The sequence below is a fragment of the Euwallacea similis genome, unplaced genomic scaffold, assembly GCF_039881205.1.
Source record: "Euwallacea similis isolate ESF13 unplaced genomic scaffold, ESF131.1 scaffold_54, whole genome shotgun sequence".
In the NCBI taxonomy this organism is placed as follows: Eukaryota; Metazoa; Arthropoda; class Insecta; order Coleoptera; family Curculionidae; genus Euwallacea; species Euwallacea similis.
Window position 1 is genome coordinate 220580 of NW_027098679.1, and position 19532 is coordinate 240111.

Here is a 19532-nt window from a genome sequence, read left to right on the forward strand (position 1 = left end):
AGAAATTTCCGAGCGCCGAGCATGCAAACTTTTAATATTTACCCTGTTTATTTGACGTATGTATACTCCTATCTCTGGAATTCATCAAAATAGTCCCACGACTGACCCCTCCGTTGGATAGACCTTGTCTTGGGGAACATTTTGAGTGGTCACTCGGCCGAATCGGACCAGAAATTTCCGAGCGCGGAGCGTGCAAACTTTTAATATTTACCCGGTTTATTTGACGTGTGTGAATTTTTTTCTCAGGAATTCATCAAAATAGTCCCACGACTGATGCCTCCGTTGGATAGACCTTGTCTAGAGGAACATTTTGAGTGGTCACTCGGCCGAATCGGACCAGAAATTTCCGAGCGCGGAGCGTGCAAACTTTTAATAATTACCCGGTATATTTGACGTGTGTGAATTTTTTTCTCAGGAATTCATCAAAATAGTCCCACGACTGATCCCACCGTTGGATAGAGCTAGTCTAGAGGAACATTTTGAGTGGTCACTCGGCCGAATCAGACCAGAAATTTCCGAGCGCGGAGCGTGCAAACTTTTAATAATTACCCGGTATATTTGACGTATGTGGATTTTTTTCTCTGGAATTCATCAAAATAGCCCCACGACTGATCCCGCCGTTGGATAGAACTTATCTAGACGAACATTTTTAGTGGTCACACGGCCGAATTGGACCAGAAATTTCCGAGCGCGGAGCGTGCAAACTTTTAATATTTACCCGGTTGATTTGACTTATGTCTACTCCTATCTCTGGAATTCATCAAAATAGTACCACGACTGATCCCTCCGTTGGATAGAGCTTGTCTAGAGGAACATTTCGAGTGGTCACACGGCTGAATCAGACCAGAAATTTCCGAGCGCGGAGCGTGCAAACTTTTAATATTTACCCGGTTTATTTGACGTGTGTGAATTTTTTTCCCAGGAATTCATCAAAATAGTCCGACGACTGATCCCACCGTTGGATAGACCTTGTCTAGAGGAACATTTTGAGTGGTCACTCGGCCGAATCGGACCAGAAATTTCCGAGCGCGGAGCGTGCAAACTTTTAATATTTACCCTGTTTATTTGACGTATGTCTACTCCTATCTCTGGAATTCATCAAAATAGTCCGACGACTGATCCCACCGTTGGATAGACCTTGTCTAGAGGAACATTTTGAGTGGTCACTCGGCCGAATCGGACCAGAAATTTCCGAGCGCGGAGCGTGCAAACTTTTAATATTTACCCGGTTTATTTGACGTGTGTGAATTTTTTTCTCAGGAATTCATCAAAATAGTCCCACGACTGATCCCACCGTTGGATAGAGCTAGTCTAGAGGAACATTTTGAGTGGTCACTCGGCCGAATCAGACCAGAAATTTCCGAGCGCGGAGCGTGCAAACTTTTAATAATTACCCGGTATATTTGACGTATGTGGATTTTTTTCTCTGGAATTCAACAAAATAGCCCCACGACTGATCCCTCCGTTGGATAGAGCTAGTCTAGAGGAACATTTCGAGTGGTCACTCGGACGAATCAGACCAGAAATTTCCGAGCGCGGAGCGTGCAAACTTTTAATATTTACCCGGTTTATTTGACGTGTGTGAATTTTTTTCTCAGGAATTCATCAAAATAGTCCCACGACTGATCCCACCGTTGGATAGAGCTAGTCTAGAGGAACATTTTGAGTGGTCACACGGCCGAATCGGACCAGAAATTTCCGAGCGCGGAGCGTGCAAACTTTTAATATTTACCCGGTTTATTTGACGTGTGTGAATTTTTTTCTCAGGAATTCATCAAAATAGTCCCACGACTGATGCCTCCGTTGGATAGACCTTGTCTAGGGGAACATTTTGAGTGGTCACTCGGCCGAATCGGACCAGAAATTTCCGAGCGCGGAGCGTGCAAACTTTTAATATTTACCCGGTTTATTTGACTTATGTCTACTCCTATCTCTGGAATTCATCAAAATAGTCCCACGACTGATCCCTCCGTTGGATAGAGCTTGTCTAGAGGAACATTTTGAGTGGTCACACGGCCGAATCAGACCAGAAATTTCCGTGCGCGGAGCGTGCAAACTTTTAATATTTACCCGGTTTATTTGACGTGTGTGAATTATTTTCTCAGGAATTCATCAAAATAGTCCCACGACTGATTCCACCGTTGGATAGAGCTTGTCTAGAGGAACATTTTGAGTGGTCAAACGGCCGAGTCGGGCCAGAATTTTTCGATTGCTTATTACAATCTGTTATAGTCCATGCATTGCAACATATATATAATTATTGTGACGTCACACCAAACTAGTATAAATAAGCGATTGTTGTAAGACGCGGCACTTGTATAGGTTGTTTATTCGTGCTGTACGTTAACTTGTTAAATCCTGTTCTAATAAAATTAATAATATTAAAATAAATTTTTGTTTTTTTTAGTGACTGCATCTAAGTTGATATTTAACTGGCGCATTCGTTCGGATTTTTGAGACGCTCAAATGTGCATATTTTGAGTCGGTTTCTATCAAGAATTTACGCAAAAGAATCTAAATCCAAGGAAGCCGCCAACCAGTGATCGAAGGTACGTACTGGTGGCGCACCATATTGATCTACTAGACGGGAGCAGCGCAACTTCACAAGCCCCTGGACATAGTGCCGAAGGTATATCGACAGATCCGGGCCTTACATTAGACACCAACGAGAAAGGACAAGAATTGCCTGCCCTGCGGACATTCTCGAAGCGGAAATTATTCCTTTCTTTAGAAGAATGATCATGAGAATACTGCTTCTTATAGTACTGTAAGTTTCATTTTTTTTTCTTTCTCCGTTATTTTTGCTGGTTTTTATTGAATAATATACTTTAGATTTAAGCTACATTTAGAATATTAGATTAGTGTTTATTAATTGTCTTAAAACATGTTGGGACCGTTACTGGGTGGGAGTCTCGCGCGGCTCTGACTCTCTCTCTCTCTCTCTCTCTCGCCACCACCACCTAGACGGTACGTGAATCTTCCCGCATTGTCCGGAAAATTCTAGACGGGTCAGGCCCTTGTAGAAAACACGGCGACGGACGCTAGGGAGTAACACGTGGGGGGACAACGTGCTTCAAGCTAGAACGTTACCATGCAGTGAAGTGTTCTTTAGCTGTTAGTCGTTATCTGTATAATATCTTGGGTATTAAATAAACTAGCTCCCCAAACCTAACAAAACACAACTTCACAATTGAACCGATTAACGAAGCCGATTTAATCGAATCATTCAATAACATATCGATTAAGTCTATTAACGATAACATGCCTTCTGTAATTAATTATCAACTTTTAAGATATCAATCAGATAATATTTCTCTTTTTGATGGAAATCCAAGACTACTAAACAGATTTATAACTGCTATAGAAAATTTATTAAAGGCATTTTACAATCGAACAGACCCCAATAATACCATTAATGTCTGTTTATTTTATACCATACTTAGCAAGCTCACAGGTAGAGCTGCAGATTTAATATCTTCACTTATCGATCTAAACTCTTGGATTCTCATCAAAGAAGTTTTGATAAATAGTTTTTCGGATCAGCGATCAATAGATTGCCTTATCCAAGATTTAATCAATTTAAAGCCGTTAAAAATGAAAGCCCTTTGCAATTTGGTATGAAAATACAGAATTCTCGCAGTTTACTTTTTTCAATGTCAAATGCAATCTCTGAAAGTAGTGAGACTAAGCTTATTAAAATAAAACATTACGACGAGTTCGCTTTAAAAACATTTATTAATAAGTTATCATATACTCTACAATTGGTAGTTAGACTAAAATCCTCTAATAATATAGAACAGGCTATGTCATTTGTTAGGGAAGAAGAGAATTTCATACAATTTAAAAGTGTACAGAATTTCGGGCAAAACACAGGAAATTTCAACAGACAATTTAAACCCAACATCAGATCTACAGATAGATCTAACTTTTCCCATAATTTTAACCAAACCCCTATCAATTCATTCAATACTCAACGGCCTCAGAATGATTACCCCCTAGACTTTTTTCGAACTTCACACAACATAATAATTTCTCGAGACCAATATTCCCCAACTTCACTCAACAAAACTCTTCAAGGACATCATATTCTAATTTCAACCATACAAATTTTTCCAGACCCCCTTTCAATAACTTCAAGAATCATACTTATCAATCAAAACCAAATTTCCCTTTCAATAACCAATTCGGTAACTCTCGAAGAACACCTTTCACACCTAGACCACCGTTTGGTCAAAGATCTCACAGATCCAATACTAATCAAAACCCCGTAGAATCTATGGACACTAGTTCTGAGAATACCGTCATTCACAATCCGAAAAGAAATTTCATTAGCCAAGAACCATACAATCAGGAAATTCTCCCCCAATCACCAGAGGAACTTACTTCCAATAACGATTATCCCTTTTACGACGTTTATAGAAACACCCACGTAGATAGTAACTCATGTCTCGACCTCAATTATCACAAATATAATAAAAGTGAAGAAAGAAATTCAAATTTTCCATCAACCAGCCGAAATACGGACACAACATAATACTACTTAACTTGAAATGACATTCAACTCCCTTACATTTTTATCCCTGAACTCCAAGCCAAATTTCTATTAGACACTGGTAGTACTAGAAGTTTCATTAAACCCGAAATTGCCTACGAATATTTCCCTCATTCTATCTCAGACGAACCTTTCCAAGTTCAAACAGCCCATGCCACATCATTTCATAATGAAGTCGCATCATAACCTGTCTTTCCCACATTTCAAACTCCTGGCTCACACAAATTTTTCCTGTTCAACTTCTCCGATAAATTTGACGGACTCATAGGACTAGACCTTATCAAACAACTAAACGCTAATTTAGACTTTAAAGCTAATACACTGAAATTACCCAATGTCGAAATACCCATTTGCCGTGATACAAAAAACCCTCAACTTCAAAGACCCCATTGTTCCAGTATGAACCATATCATCTCCCCGAGAAGTATACAAAAGATACAAATTCCCGTTAAATTTACCGAAGGATATAGAATTGTCCCTTATCAAAGATTAGGACATCTCGAAATACCAGAATGCCTCGTTAAAATTCAAGATAATACAGCCACAACTCTATTTTAAACCCAAGAAAAAACCCGATAAAACTCCAAATTTTAGAAGCCTTAGAGATTAAACCCGTAAACTTGAATGAACTAAATTTCCTAGATCATCCCGCACCGCATGTAGCAATGGATAGTAACTTTGATAATTTACTAAAATGTAATCTTGAAAACATTAAGCTCGATCATTACAATCCTGAAGAGAAAAGCCAAATTCGAAAATTGTGTTATGAATTCAGAGATATTTTCCATTGTGAAAGTATACCCTTGTCATTTACAAATGCAATAAAGCACCAGATTAAATTAAAAGATGAGACCCCCATTTTCACGAAAACATATCGATATCTCGAAGTTCACCGTTTAGAAGTTAAAAATCAGATATCAAAATTATTACAACAAAACATTATAAGAGATTCAAATTCCCCCTGGTCTTCTCCCATCTGGATAGTTCCAAAGAAATTAGATAAATCAAATAAACAAAAATAGCGTATGGTCATCGATTATAGGAAGCTAAACGAACAAACAATGGACGATAAATTTCCCTTGCCAAACATTAATGAAATTTTAGATAAATTGGGTAAAGCACACTATTTTACAACCCTTGACCTCGCTAATGGGTTTCACTAAAGTCAAATGAATGAGAATTATATTGCTAAGACAGCTTTCAGTACAGATACAGGTCACTACGAATTTTTGAGAATGCCGTTTGGACTAAAAAACGCCCCGGCTATATTTCAATGTGTAATGAACAATATATTAGGTCGTGTAGTATGAAATGAGTAGATTCTCGAAATGCCACATTCAACTGCAAATAACTTCACTCTAAATCTATATTTGGACTTGACTTTTTTATGTGAAAAAGGCACATTCTTCCTCTTTCGATCAGAGTTTAAAGTGTTAAAAATTATTGAAAACTTTTATTTTTATAAAAATTTTTGTGCAGCCATGCAAAATAGTGAAATTCGTGTGTTAATGAAATATGAGTTCCACCGTGGAACCACAACAGCTCAGACGGCTCGCAATATTAATGATGTGTTTGGTACTGAAGTCACTTCACAGCAAACAGTATCTCGTTGGTTCATGAAATTTCGTTCTGGCAATTTTGACCTAACAAATGAACCACGTGGACGACCTGAAACTCAAGTGGATAACGATTATCTGAAAGCCGTGGTGGAAGCGAATCCACGTCAAAGTGCAAGCGAATTATCGTTAATATTCAGTGTAACCAAAAAAACAATATTGACTCATTTGGCTGAAATTGGTAAGGTGAAAAAGCTGGACAAGTGGGTACCGCATGAGTTGAGCGACATACAGAAAGAACGACGTCTCGAAGCTTGTTCTTTGTTGTTCTTTGTTGTGCCGGTATAATAACGATCCATTTTTGAATCGGATTGTTACTTGTGATAAGAAATGGATCCTATATGACAATACCAGACGTTCATCGCAGTGGTTGGATCAAGATGAACCACCAAAACATTGTGCGAAAAAAAATCTTCATCAAAAGAAGCTTATGGTGTCCGTTTGGTGGTCCAACGCAGGTGTCATCCATCACAGCTTCATGAAACCTGGTGAATCGATTACGGCTGATGTCTACTGCCGACAACTGACCGAAATGATGAGGCAACTGACGGTTAAGCAGCCAAGATTAGTCAATCGAAGCGCACCGCTATTGTTGCACGACAACGCTCGGCCACACACCGCACAAGTCACCTTGGCCAAGCTACAGGAGTTGGAATTGGAAACTCTTCGTCATCCACCGTATTCATCCGACTTAGCACCCACTGATTACCACTTCTTTCAAAATTTGGATAACTTCTTGGTAGGGAAAACATTAAACTCCGACGAGGCTGTCAAAGCTGCCTTCCAAGAGTTTATCGACTCCCGGCCTGCAGGCTTTTACAGCAGGGGAATCAATGAACTTCCCGTTAAATGGCAGAAGTGTATTGATAATGGTGGTGCATATTTCGATTGACAATAAAAACATTTCATATGAAAAAAAAATGACTAAAGTTTCAATTCAATTTTACTCATTTCATACTACACGACCTAATATTACGTGGCTTACAAAACGAAACATGCTTTGTGTATCTTGATGATATCATTATCTTCAGCACTAGCTTACAAGAACATATAGAAAAATTAAAGCAAGTTTTTACTCGATTACGGGATTCTAAATTAAAAATACAACTAAACAAATCAGAGTTCCTAAGGAAAGAAGTCCAATACTTAGGACACATCGTAAGTGAAGAAATAATAAAACCTAACCCCGACAAAATTAATGCAGTTAAGAATTTCCCTATTCCCCGGACAACAAAAGAAATAAAATCTTTTCTGGGTTTAGTTGGTTACTATAGACGGTTCATTAAAGATTTTGCGAAGATAACGAAACCGATGACCAAGTGCTTAAAAAGGGATGCAAAAATTATACACACACCCGAATTCATAAATGCTTTTGACCATTGTAAGCAATTACTGATAAACTTCTCCATTCTGCAATACTCAGACTTCACTAAACCATTCCTATTAACAACAGGCGCGAGTAATTTTGCAATCGGCGCAGTGTTGTCGCAAGAACCCATACCTATCGATAAACCTATAGCCTACGCCTCGAGAACCCTAAACGACACGGAAACTAAATATTCAACAATAGAAAAAGAACTGTTAGCGATGGTTTGGGCATGCATATATTTAAGACCTTATTTATTCGGACGCAAATTTTACATATACACTGATCATAGACCCCTTGTATAGCTCTTTAATCTAAAAGAACCAAACTCCAAATTAATAAGATGGCGGTTACGATTAGAAGAATTTGATTACCAAATAATTTACAAAAAGGGACGCCAGAATACGAACGCAGATGCATGATCTAGAATAAAATTAAACCTATACGACAACGAATCAGTGGTCAATAATCCCGGCGATACCGATGCGAATATTAAGGAATACTTAGAAAACCAAACAGAAATTTCAGCTCAAGGTAACGACGACGATACGAATGAACCGGGCCCTAGTCAACGAAAAATAAACGTTATATCTGATATCCGACTTCATCCTGTAAATCTTCCCAACACGTGCAATTCTGATGAAACCGCACATAGTCAACAAGCCGATCGCGAGAACCCTGGACTAAGCATTCGTGACGAAATGATAAACAAAAAAATACTACAATTCCTGATAAAGAAATCTCTACACCTGCAGATTAAATGTAACAAAGAACGTTTCGATAAAACCACGATAAGTCACGTAGAGCTACCCAATAACTTGGAAATTATAAAGCAGTTTATCCAAGAATACATGACTAACGAGAAACCTTGTTATGTCTATTTTATCGACAAAGATTTAATACCTTCATTCACAGAGGTATGTTTGAAAAATTTCCAAAACTTAAAAATTAGAATATGTACCAAATTACTTAACAATATTTCCGAAATTGAAGAAAAAACTATGCTCATTAAGCACCAACATGAGAGCAAACAAAATCACCGAGGAATAGAAGAAACTCGCGAGCGAAACTTAAGAGACTTTACTATTGGCCCAATATAAAAGGGGACGTAACACGATACATTAACGATTGTGTTATTTGCCAAACTGCCAAATACAGCCGACTTAAATCATATATTCCACTCGCTAAAACAGAAACACCCAGCAAACCATTTCAAATGATACACATGGACACTTTCATATTCGAAGCCCAAAATTTCCTGACGATATTTGATAAATTCTCTAAATTCGGTCAAGCATACCCTTATGACAGAAATGCAAAATCAGTTTGCGATAAACTCATAAATTTTTTCTCATTTTTTGGATGTTCCGAGGAAATCACGTGCGACAATGGCAAAGAATTCAATAATGAACTATTAAAGGAATTATTAAAGGCCCAAAAGATAAACATACATTTCAGTACCCCTAAACATTACGAATCAAATTCGCCTGTTGAACGTTTCCATTCCACTTTGATCGAACACCTTAGGATTTTGAAACAAAAAGATAACGTAAAACCAATTAATGAGTTAATCTCATACGCCATAATCGCGTATAATAGCACGGTTCACAGCGTTACGAAATTTACACCCCACGAAATTGTCTTAGGTCATACTAATTCCCGAGATCCTCTTGATTTAATCGCAACAACGTTTCATTCTGATTACGTTTCGTCGCATAAGAATAAAGTCGACGCCATGTACGAAACGATTGGAGAAAAAACCGATCAAAACAAAGAAAAAATCTTAGCAAGAAGAAATGTTAAAGGCAACGAAGCATTCGACTTTAAATTAAACCAAAAAGTTTACAAAAACTTAAATCTCAGAAATAAAAACCACCCTAGATTTAGCGATCCATATGTAATTATCGAGAAATTGAATCATAACAAAGTAAAAATCAAAAGTGTCAAAAGTCCATTCAAAATCGAAATTGTTCATGTTAAAGAATTGAAGAAACCCCTTATTACAGATGACCCTTCATACACGAAAAATCCCGATACCATGACTTAAATGACAACCTGGCATACTACCTTACAAATTAGGCAATGCCCAGAAAACAATCAACCACTGGAATTTTATTCAAACGTATGATATGACTAAATTGTTGCAGGAATTTTCGGATATTAACATTAAATATGATTTACTTCATGAGACCATAAATAATTTTACAGACTACAAATCCGAATTTTATAACTCTTTTGTGATAACAAATAACTTGAAACAAAAAATTAATGAACAGATAAACCAAATTTTCCCAACAAAAATGCGTACTAAGCGAGCCTTACTAAACGCATTGGGCACTATAATCAAAACCGTGACAGGAAACTTAGACCAAGAAGACGCAAAACGCATTGACCAAAACATTAACATACTCAAAGAAAACCAGAACAACTTAAAATTAGTCCTCGATAAACAAACAACGCTCTTGACTAACGCAATAAATAATTTTCAAGAAACGATAAAAAATGTATCACACGATCAAATTGTTTTGGATTCAAAAATTAAAGAAATTATAGAAGTCGTAAATGAAGTCAATATTAAACAAGCAAACCTTTTTGAGTTCTTTAGGATTCATAAGATCATCACACAGATTACAACATTTTATCAGAACATCTACGATATACTTTCAGACATAGAAGAGGCAATCACGTTCGCCAAATTAAATACTTTTCATAACAAGATAATTAATTCAGGCATGCTTTTAAACAAATTAAAACTCATTCAAAATCAGGTGCAACAAGGAAAATTACCATTCGAACCAGACACCGACAATTTATTGAATATCGAAAACACTCTAAAAATAAAGAGTTACGTAAAAAATAATGTGATAGTCTTCATAATCGAAATCCCTTTAGTGGAAACCCAAGCTTATAATTTATATCGATTATTTTCGTTACCTGTCAAATATAACAATTCCTATAAAATAATTGTACCAAGTTTTGAGTATCTCATAATAAAAGACAAAACATTTGGATACGTCAATCAGCCTTGCCAATACGTATCTTTCAATGAATATTTATGTTCTCATGTACGCCCCGAAAACTTTAATGATTATGTACCATGCGAAGTTGAATTGCTAAGATATGAAAATAATATTACGAATTGTAACCCAGTGTATTTAGATATAAAAAATTTACAAATCCAAAATGTAGACGAAAGTAAATGGATTGTAATAACAACTCAAAAAATCATAGGAGTAGAGATTTGTAAGGAATCACAAGGTAATGTCTGATTAAACGAAACTTACTTAATAGAATTAGAACCCAAATGTAATTTTATGCTAAGAGATATCATTTTAAGAGATTACGGAAACACGAAAACTGATTTCCAAGATGTACCCTTACAGAATGTTACCCCTAATTATAAATATCAAGTATCTTATAAGGAAATAGAAATGCCCAATCTAAACTATATTAATTCCCGGACAGGTTACGAATTCAAACTTCTTAGAAAAACGAATTTTTTTTGTCTACATCTGTTAACTCGCTTGGTAAGTACTCCCGATACTCCAGATGAAGGAAATTTTGAACAAGAAATTATAACTGAATCAATTTTTGCCAATTCGAACGATTCCCACAATCCGGTCACTCTACGACTTCAAACTTCTTAGAAAAACGCATTTTTTTTGTCTACATCTGTTAACTCGCTTGGTAAGTACTCCCAATCCTCCAGATGAAGGAAAATTTGAACAAAAAACTGTAACTGAATCAATTTTTGCTAATTCGGACGATTCCCACAATCCGGTCACTCTACGACTTCAAATTTCTTAGAAAAACGCTTTTTTTTTTGTCTAAATCAGTAATTTCACTTTTACATAGCGCCCAATCCTCCAGATGAAAGAAATTTTGAACAAAAAACTGTAACTGAATCAATTTTTGCCAATTCGGACGATTCCCAGAATCCGGTCAGGCTACGACTTCAAACTTATGAGATAGAAAATCAAAGAAATCAAAGTACACCTTGAGAGGAATACATAAAGAAACATTTCCGTTCAAGTCCATCATAATGCTTTTTCCTTCTTTTTCCACTGGATACCAACACGCATTTTGAAGCTTAGCGCTTTCATTTAAATTATATGATAAATAACTCTTAAGGGTTGATGTTATGCCAATATCTCGCACTGAGTCAATAGTCACTCAATTTAGAACATATTTCAACTCTTTGAATAAAAACGTAGCGGCATTATTTATCAAGAATATGTTTGCAAGTGGCGTACTTTCCTCTTTCGTAACGTTTAGTTTAAGGCAAAGTTAACTTTTGCAGGGCAAGGGATATTTTCCGGTTTGCTGCAAGGATATTCTAATTTCATCGTTCGGTCCCAATTTAGTAGGATTGAATGGATCAAAAGAGAGCACTTCCCAGCTCAAAATTGAGTCATCAATAAGAACATTTTCTTGGACGTTTATATGTTCCACTTTTTAATGTAAATCCTAGGGAAACAAGAAACTGTTTATTCAAAGATGTTAACCCTCTTATGTATCTTTTCGTACTATCAGGGTTTTGCTGCGAGGTATTAAACCTTCTGACAAAATCTTGGTTTGGTATTCTATTATATAGAATTACCATCGTGAATCCAAGCGTTTAAGATGAAGTCTTAACGTGACGGATTCTTCTCGAAATTTAAACTAATCACCCTCTTGATCAACTAGTTTCACCGTTATTTTATTTACAACATTAACAATTACGAAAAAATAAATTACATTCTGAGGGGTTTCAATTATTTTAAAATTGGGTGGTACACTAGAAAAAAACTAGATGTATTACATGAACTGGCGTACCATTTAGAAAAGACCCTTCATCTATACTGTAATCGATATTTATAGCATTCACCTTAAGAACCTTCTAGCAGGTCAAAAGCTTTTGGCCTATGTTGTTCTATAGGACTCGATTCGTTTTTCCGACAACACGTAACATAAGTGAATACTTACTAAAGAATTTTTAATTAAATTCTTACTGGCATATGGAAGTTTCATTTCTGCTTGAGTCAGATTTTCAACAAGGTTAGATAAACAAAACGTTTCATCCTTGCGCAGGGGTCGTGTTAATCTTTTTCTGTATTGTTCCAATTTTATATAAATATGTACCGCCGAAGCGAATACGAGTAAATCACGTATTTTTTAATTACTTTAGTATTGCATAAAATTATTGAGATTAGTGTAGAAATGCTATTTGGGAAGTAATTTATCTAGGAAATTTTTTTAACAAATTTCAATTCATCCTCATTTTAATATATTCCATAGAAGGTCTACTTTGAAATAGAATGCATTAAAACACTGTAAAATTAAAAACCTGTGAGCCGAATAAACGTACCAGACCCCTTACCATAATAAACGGTTTCAGTGCTTAATAGATAGCTGTACACACAAATGAGATAAACTGGTTTATGGTGCTTTTAGGAATTCTATATAGTAAATACATAAGCGAAGAAAAATTATCTCCTGTAGCAAGGTATCTTACAGTAATTTCTAGTTTTACTGTAACAGGCAAAGCTTGCAAATTTGGCAAAGCATTTTGTCAAATTTGTGGTGTCACCAATTCTAACAGACTTTCAAACATATCTTTTGACATTCTCAGGTGATTTCTGTAAGCTGAGGGGCCTTCGCATGATAATCCCTTAAGCAAAATATTTCATGCTCCTAAATTTTGCATTCGATTTATCCACGGTTTTACCCAAACCCTCCTTTTTCGGTTTTTTTTGTAACAACGCGCGTAATTCTTCATTTATCCTGTGGCATAAAATATTCACACCAAAATTAACAATTTCAGATGTTTCCATAATGAACACTACATCATACAACTGCCACAGTTCTAATAAAAATCTTGCATAAATGGTTGTGTAGTGTAAACAGTAACAATTTTGTTGACAAATTACAGGGACTTGCAATCAAGAACTTGCGCAAACAGAAGCTTGCATCATGTAAACACGGCTTAACTAGCAAACACGCCAGCAAGTGATTGTTTACACGTGCAAAATACGGAATATTTTCGTATCGATGTGAGTCATCACTGGGGTAAGTGAATTTCAGAAGCCTGCAGACTTTTCGGTCCATGCATGCAAAGTTTTAACTTGCGCGCCAGTTACGCAATCTAAATTTACTGGCACGAAAAATAATACTGGCTCCACTATTAAATGCATAGTATATACCCTCCATTAAACAATTATTGTAATTAGATGTTTAGAGCTTTTTTTAACAAAAATAATATTTTATCTTAAATAATAACACCACAAACTATCTAAAAATGTTCAAAAGTTGTAAAAAAAAAATTGGTCCCAAATGGATTAAAGAATGAAATTCAAAGCAAATAAGCCATAAATTTGAAAAGCGATCCTTGGCGAATAACCCCAAAATAAAACATTGATTTTTCAATGTGCGTGCAACACCTTAATCGGAAATGGGGGCAACCTTTAGTTCGGAGGCACTAATTAATTCACTTTTATGTTTTTCAATTTTTAAACTATCTATTGGCAACGGATAACTCTCCCAAAGAAAGCCCAATACCCGCCATTTTCCGGCTGTAGAAGTAGTCCGGGATAGAAGTACTTTCCCCAATGGGAAAACTGGGATGTGTAGACCGGCACACCCTAGTGTACAGTCTTGGGGCCTCTTCTTAAAAACTTTTGATACTAAAGCCTCATACTTGAAGTTTGTTCTGGTGTTACTCCCCAAAATGCCTGTATCATTTTTCTCTTCGGCGGATTCTAGAGTCAAAATGTTTAACTTTATTTGCGACAAGAAAACTTTTTAGTTTTACGTGCTTATTCCTTTGAAATATTTTCCAATTTGTGGCTTTCTAAAAAATAACAATGATAATTAAATTAATTCAAAACAATCAAAATCGCATTAACTTACAGGGTCGGTTTCCAAAGTTTGCATTTTGGCCTCATATTGCTCTTTCAACAACTGATAGTCTTTTTGAAGGATGTTGAGTTGATTTTCTAAGTGTTTTCTGAGTCAATTCTGAGTCTTTTTTTGGAGTTCCAATTCTTTTTTAAGGCTGATGAGTTGTGACGCGTGTTTGAATTTAAAGATCTTCCAGCCTTTTTTAGCAGTTGATTTGGATATTTTAAATTTGCAAGGGTTAAGTGAAAGTCGTCAACTAGTATTGGATCCATACTTATACTTTCTGAAGCACCTTCCTGAAAATACATGACATTATTTGTATATAGTTACAATTCATGAAGGATTAAATGATTTACCATTATCGCAGAAGTATCTTCGGTGACTGAATTGCTAATCTGCAAAAAACATTGGGTGTAATATTGGTTGCATATCAGTCAAACCAATAAGCTTCAATAATTATAGAATTCATAGATTTTACACCTAAAAATGATTTTGTATCTATCGGTTTTTATATTCTAAAAATGTATCTCTTCTCTTTTTGAATGACCCGCCTAGAAAATTTAGATGTGCGAAATAATTTTTATTATAACATATTGTAATGGATCTTGGAACTGCAAACTCAGAAACAACTTACAAAGTAATTTATTTCACTGTTAAATAATACACCTCAATCAGGTTTAAAAAAACGATGAGCTCAGTTAATGTAAAATACAATAGGCTACACATACTTATGGACTTGCACTCATAAATCATCCTGTACCATTTCGTAGGAATCTAATGACTATATTTCAACATGAGTTAAAATGTCTGGTTGGCTTTGAACTGTCCAAAATTATGTGTTTCAAATGGGTCAACCGTCAGAGATCTGTTTTGTTCTAAGTGCCTTTTGTTTCGAACAGCCCATATATTGCAATTGAACAGGCTCGTGTTGACCTATATTGGCACATGGTCTTTTCCTCTTAAGTTAGGTAGTGGAAGACTCTTCGAAGGATTCCACTAAGCAACCACCCTTCCAATAATGATTACGATTTCTTCCTCTCTCACGAAACGATGAACAAACTCTATCCCCCATAAATTCCGGGGTTTTGTATTTTAGAGAAGTAATAAAAGTGTTGTAATTTTCCTTCGTGTAATTATTTCACACCGACATACTACAATGCACTTAGATATGTAAACGTTTCCCCATCCTATGGTGAATAATTTTCCTTCGCCAAATTGTGCGGAATTTACTACTTTTGTTGGAAGTTCTTAGAAACTTTACTCATTCCAGCAACTATTTCCATATTTGTGGAATGGCTCTTCAAAGGTAAACTTCGAAACGACTGTAGGTATAATTATTAAATTATCCATTTAAGTTCCTTCGAGATTACATTTACCAGCCCTTCGTTACAAATATTTGGTACCTTGCAAATTGGAAATTACAGGAACAAATTTAGAATGTTTAATAATTCGTATTATAAAACCTTAATTCCCTTTCATAAGTGTTATTGCCACAATAATAGAAGTTATTATAATATGGGGTGTTTCAGAACTTACAACCACTTATCGGACAGACTTCAACCCTGCACTACACTATTACCTAAGAAGCCCATTTATCAAATAAACTTCTAATAAAAGTCCCGTAGGTAACCAAACACGACGTACTAAATGTTAAATGTTTATTTTCTGTATGCTAGGGCAATTGTTTCTCCTAACGTGAACCATTTTGTAATGGCAATTCCATTAATTTTAAATAAATTATTCTTTCCCCTTCATATATTTTTCTCAAATGCACCAGTTATCCATAATCCATAAGTGAATGATCCCTTGACTTGGAATCTAGCATGGTACAAACTATTTCCTACCAAATAATAAAAAAAATTACATACCCTTCTGTATAACCCTGAGGAGTCCTTTCATTGATGGGCAACCTGGACTTTCCAATAAGATATGTGATAAAATCCTTTTCTCTTCTTTCCACCTTGAAACTACGACTTTCCTTCGTTCTGCTGTGGTTCTCATCTTAAAAAGATGGGCAACTATACTACCTATCTCTCCACCGAGAATATTCGCTATCTTTGATAATACACAAGGATTGTGAGATCTCACCGATCAATGTTAAAACTCAAACCCCACAAGTTCAAATTGCTGGTCTTGAGTTAATTGAGCTTCGACAACTGATTTGATGTAGTAGTTTATAAAAACTGTGCTTTGCGATCAAAGATACAAAAGATAAGTTTTCTTTGCATTAGAAGAAACAGACATTTGTTACAAATTGTTTGTATCCTCTATCTGTATTAGAATGAGTATTGGATGTGGAAAATTATTGGGAAAATTTTTGGCAACCGGTTTCTTTTCTATCATACCTCCTAGTCCCTAGATCTTCTATCAGTGGTCTGACATCCCTTCCTTCTTACTTTTCGATTTTTTAAAGACATAATATTTTTTTATGTAAAACTTAAAATTTTAACTTTTATACCCAAACAATAAAAACAAATAAATTAAAAAATCTTGATGTATGTCACTATTGTCGTAATGCACAGCAAGCCCGTTTCTGCAAAATGGCGCCACAAGTACACAAGAAAGAAATCTACAAAAACTTAGGAGAAATCGGTAAACCTGTTTGAGAAAGAAATCTGGAGTCTCTAAAAAGAAGAAATCTGTAATCTATACAAGAAAGAAATCTACAATGGCTAAATAGAAACTTGTAAACACTTCCGAGAAAATACAACCCTGGTTTACAGATGGTACCACGTGACGCAACAGAAAATCAATAATTGAAGTAGAGAGAAGATTGCGTTTATTTTGAAGATGTTTTTTGTGAATTAATATTGAATTTTTAACAGGAATTTCTTTTTGAAATAGAAAATGTATTTACTTAGTATAAATATGTTATATGATTTAATGAAATAACGAAAACATCTGTACAATTGAAGAGTGTAACTTCTATTTAGTCTAAATGCCAATTTTATTAATTTTGTTTATTTTTTGCATTAAAATCTATCGTTTTTGACATCCAGCAATTGAACCTAATTTTTCTGTTAAAGTTTTTTTGGCACATAGACTAATGAGAAGTTACACTCTTCCATTGTAAGGATACTTCCTTTATTTCATTAAATCATATAACTTATTTATACTAAGTACATAAATATCTTTCCTATTTCCAAAAGAAATTCCTGTTAAAAAATCGATACTAATTCCTGAAAAACATCTTCGAAACAAATGCAATATTCTACTCTGCTTCCATTTTACCTTAAAACAGAGAAGCGCACAGTGGGTCTTATGCTTTTACTGCTCGTATACGGAGTGTTCCTTAACGATGTGCGGATATTTTGAGGTAGGATTCTATCTGACAAAAAATAATGATAATTTGTTATATAAACTATGTTCCAAAAATGCTCCGTTACGAGAATACAAGCTTGTAAAGTTTCGGAAAAAAACACATATTTTTATTGCAATTAATGCCTCTTTATAAACTGTCTTTACTTACCAAATTTGATTAAAATATCTCAAGCGGTTTTCGAAATATTCATTAATTTCCATTTTTTTTCTAAAACTTCGCAACCCTGTATTTTCGTAAGGGAGCGTTTTTGGAACATAACATTTTTGAAAAGGTTCGAGTTGAGATGTCAATCTTCGACCACGTTCAAAAATTATCTTGGGCATTGTCTAGAAGAGCCTAATGTGTTCTTCTTTTTACTTTTTTTGATATTATTAGTTAATATTAAATATATTTTTACATCGTTAGTGAGCAAAAACTAATACCAAACCTATACCAAAGTCCTGTTTCCTAATTGTTTATTTTCATTATTACTATGCACAAAAGAAGATGGTAAGTGTCTGAATATTTTAGGGAGTCACTGTTGTATGTATACTTATGTTAAATATAAAATCGCCATTAATTTTAATATTTTCTCTAGATGTTTTAAAGACTTAACAACTTGGAGGCCTGAATAATATAGGTAATCTAATAAATTAATTTTTTTTTTCAACAATCGCCATCAGTAACGTGACGAGATCCTATAGTGAATAATTTTCCTTCACCAAATTGTCCGCAATTTACAACTTTTATTGGAAGAACGTTTTTCCTGATTCAAGCAACTATTTCCATAGAACCTTAAACTGTGGAACGACTTACGAAATAATTTGTTTCACTGTTAAATATTCACTGCCCTCAAACGGACTTAAACAAATGAAGAGCTCTCGTCAATCCGACAATTTGACTAAGAGAATTCAAGAATATTCTGAAGATTTTAAATACATAAACTGAGGGATAACATCCATGGGGGTACTACAACTAGAGGCTATTATTGGTTACTTCATTGACCATCTCTTTAAAGGGCCACATTTGATTGACCGGCGAAATTAATTTCCCATAGGCATGTTACAGTCCTACCAATTTGAGCCACACTTTCTCACAAGGTGGTAAATAGAGAGTTCTTACAAGGAGAGATGCCCAAGTTTTGTCACATGGAGCCATATGTTTTCGAGAATAATAGATACAGAAATGGGGCCATGCCCCCTCTAAGGCTAAAAACCGATTATGTACTTGGGCTTAGTATGTTGGTAAATTACACTTCTAAATAATGTGAGAACACACTTCTACCTCTGAATGAGTGAATATAATACAGGATGTTTGGTTGATGTGGGACTTAATTTTAAGGGGTGATAATAGAGTCTATTTGTAACTTTTTTGATTAATAATTCATTATCCGAAAATTTGTATTTTTCGAGTTATTCACAATTCAGTGATATTTTGGTGAGACCAGGCATAGCCGTACAAACGTAGATTTTTTGATAGTTTTCTCCCAATCTTTGAAATAAAATTATTTGTATTCGTTTGTCAAGACCCTAACGCAAAATTAGCACCAACAGTTTTGAAAATACTTATAGAAATAAAAATTCTACAGCAGTTCAAACTTTTAAAACCGCTAATAGTGCTAAACGACTTTCGACTTTGATTGCAAATTTAGGAAAACTTTTCCCCCATAACTGCAAAGTAAACTAGCGAAAAAACTTCTTTATTTAGTCCTTTATAATTTGAGATACAATATTTTTACAATAAACTGTTTTATGGAAAAACAATATAGAAAACGTGGATTTTTTTAAGTAGATTTAGTTGCTTTGCTGACGTCATGAT

The 19532-nt window shown here is 35.2% G+C and overlaps 2 protein-coding genes, 1 long non-coding RNA gene, 1 other non-coding gene and 1 pseudogene across 4 annotated transcripts; 3 read left to right on the top strand and 2 right to left on the bottom strand.

Moving 5' to 3' along the window:
- Positions 1-5848: 5848 nt before the first annotated feature.
- Positions 5849-7111, top strand: LOC136418981 (histone-lysine N-methyltransferase SETMAR-like; annotated as a pseudogene).
- Positions 7112-7479: 368 nt separating this feature from the next.
- Positions 7480-9581, top strand: LOC136418983 (uncharacterized). Its single transcript, XM_066405182.1, has 4 exons — positions 7480-7549; positions 7622-7748; positions 7962-8451; positions 8967-9581. Exons 1-4 carry the CDS (start codon positions 7480-7482, stop codon positions 9579-9581), a joined length of 1302 nt encoding a protein of 433 aa, XP_066261279.1.
- An 82-nt stretch (positions 9582-9663) lies between these two features.
- On the top strand, positions 9664-10803 carry LOC136418984 (uncharacterized). Its single transcript, XM_066405183.1, has one exon. It carries the CDS (start codon positions 9664-9666, stop codon positions 10801-10803), a length of 1140 nt encoding a protein of 379 aa, XP_066261280.1.
- Positions 10804-12565: 1762 nt separating this feature from the next.
- Positions 12566-12670, bottom strand: LOC136418987 (U6 spliceosomal RNA). The gene has a single exon (XR_010753029.1). It is a non-coding gene; the product is annotated as a U6 spliceosomal RNA (small nuclear RNA).
- Positions 12671-13448: 778 nt separating this feature from the next.
- Positions 13449-16840, bottom strand: LOC136418982 (uncharacterized). The gene is made up of 5 exons (XR_010753028.1): positions 16759-16840; positions 16282-16414; positions 14770-14808; positions 14423-14709; positions 13449-14363 (listed from the first exon to the last, which is right to left on the bottom strand). It is a non-coding gene; the product is annotated as an uncharacterized lncRNA (long non-coding RNA).
- Positions 16841-19532: the final 2692 nt, after the last annotated feature.

Excerpts from the sequence above, each read along its gene's own strand:
- LOC136418984 (XM_066405183.1), top strand. The coding sequence starts at position 9,664 with ATGACTAAATTGTTGCAGGAATTTTCGGATATTAACATTAAATATGAT.
- LOC136418983 (XM_066405182.1), top strand. The coding sequence starts at position 7,480 with ATGACCAAGTGCTTAAAAAGGGATGCAAAAATTATACACACACCCGAA. Across the intron at positions 7,550-7,621 it reads CATAAATGCTTTTGACCATT|GCGCGAGTAATTTTGCAATC; the intron begins GTAAGCAATTAC and ends TATTAACAACAG. Across the intron at positions 8,452-8,966 it reads TAATACCTTCATTCACAGAG|GCCCAAAAGATAAACATACA; the intron begins GTATGTTTGAAA and ends GAATTATTAAAG.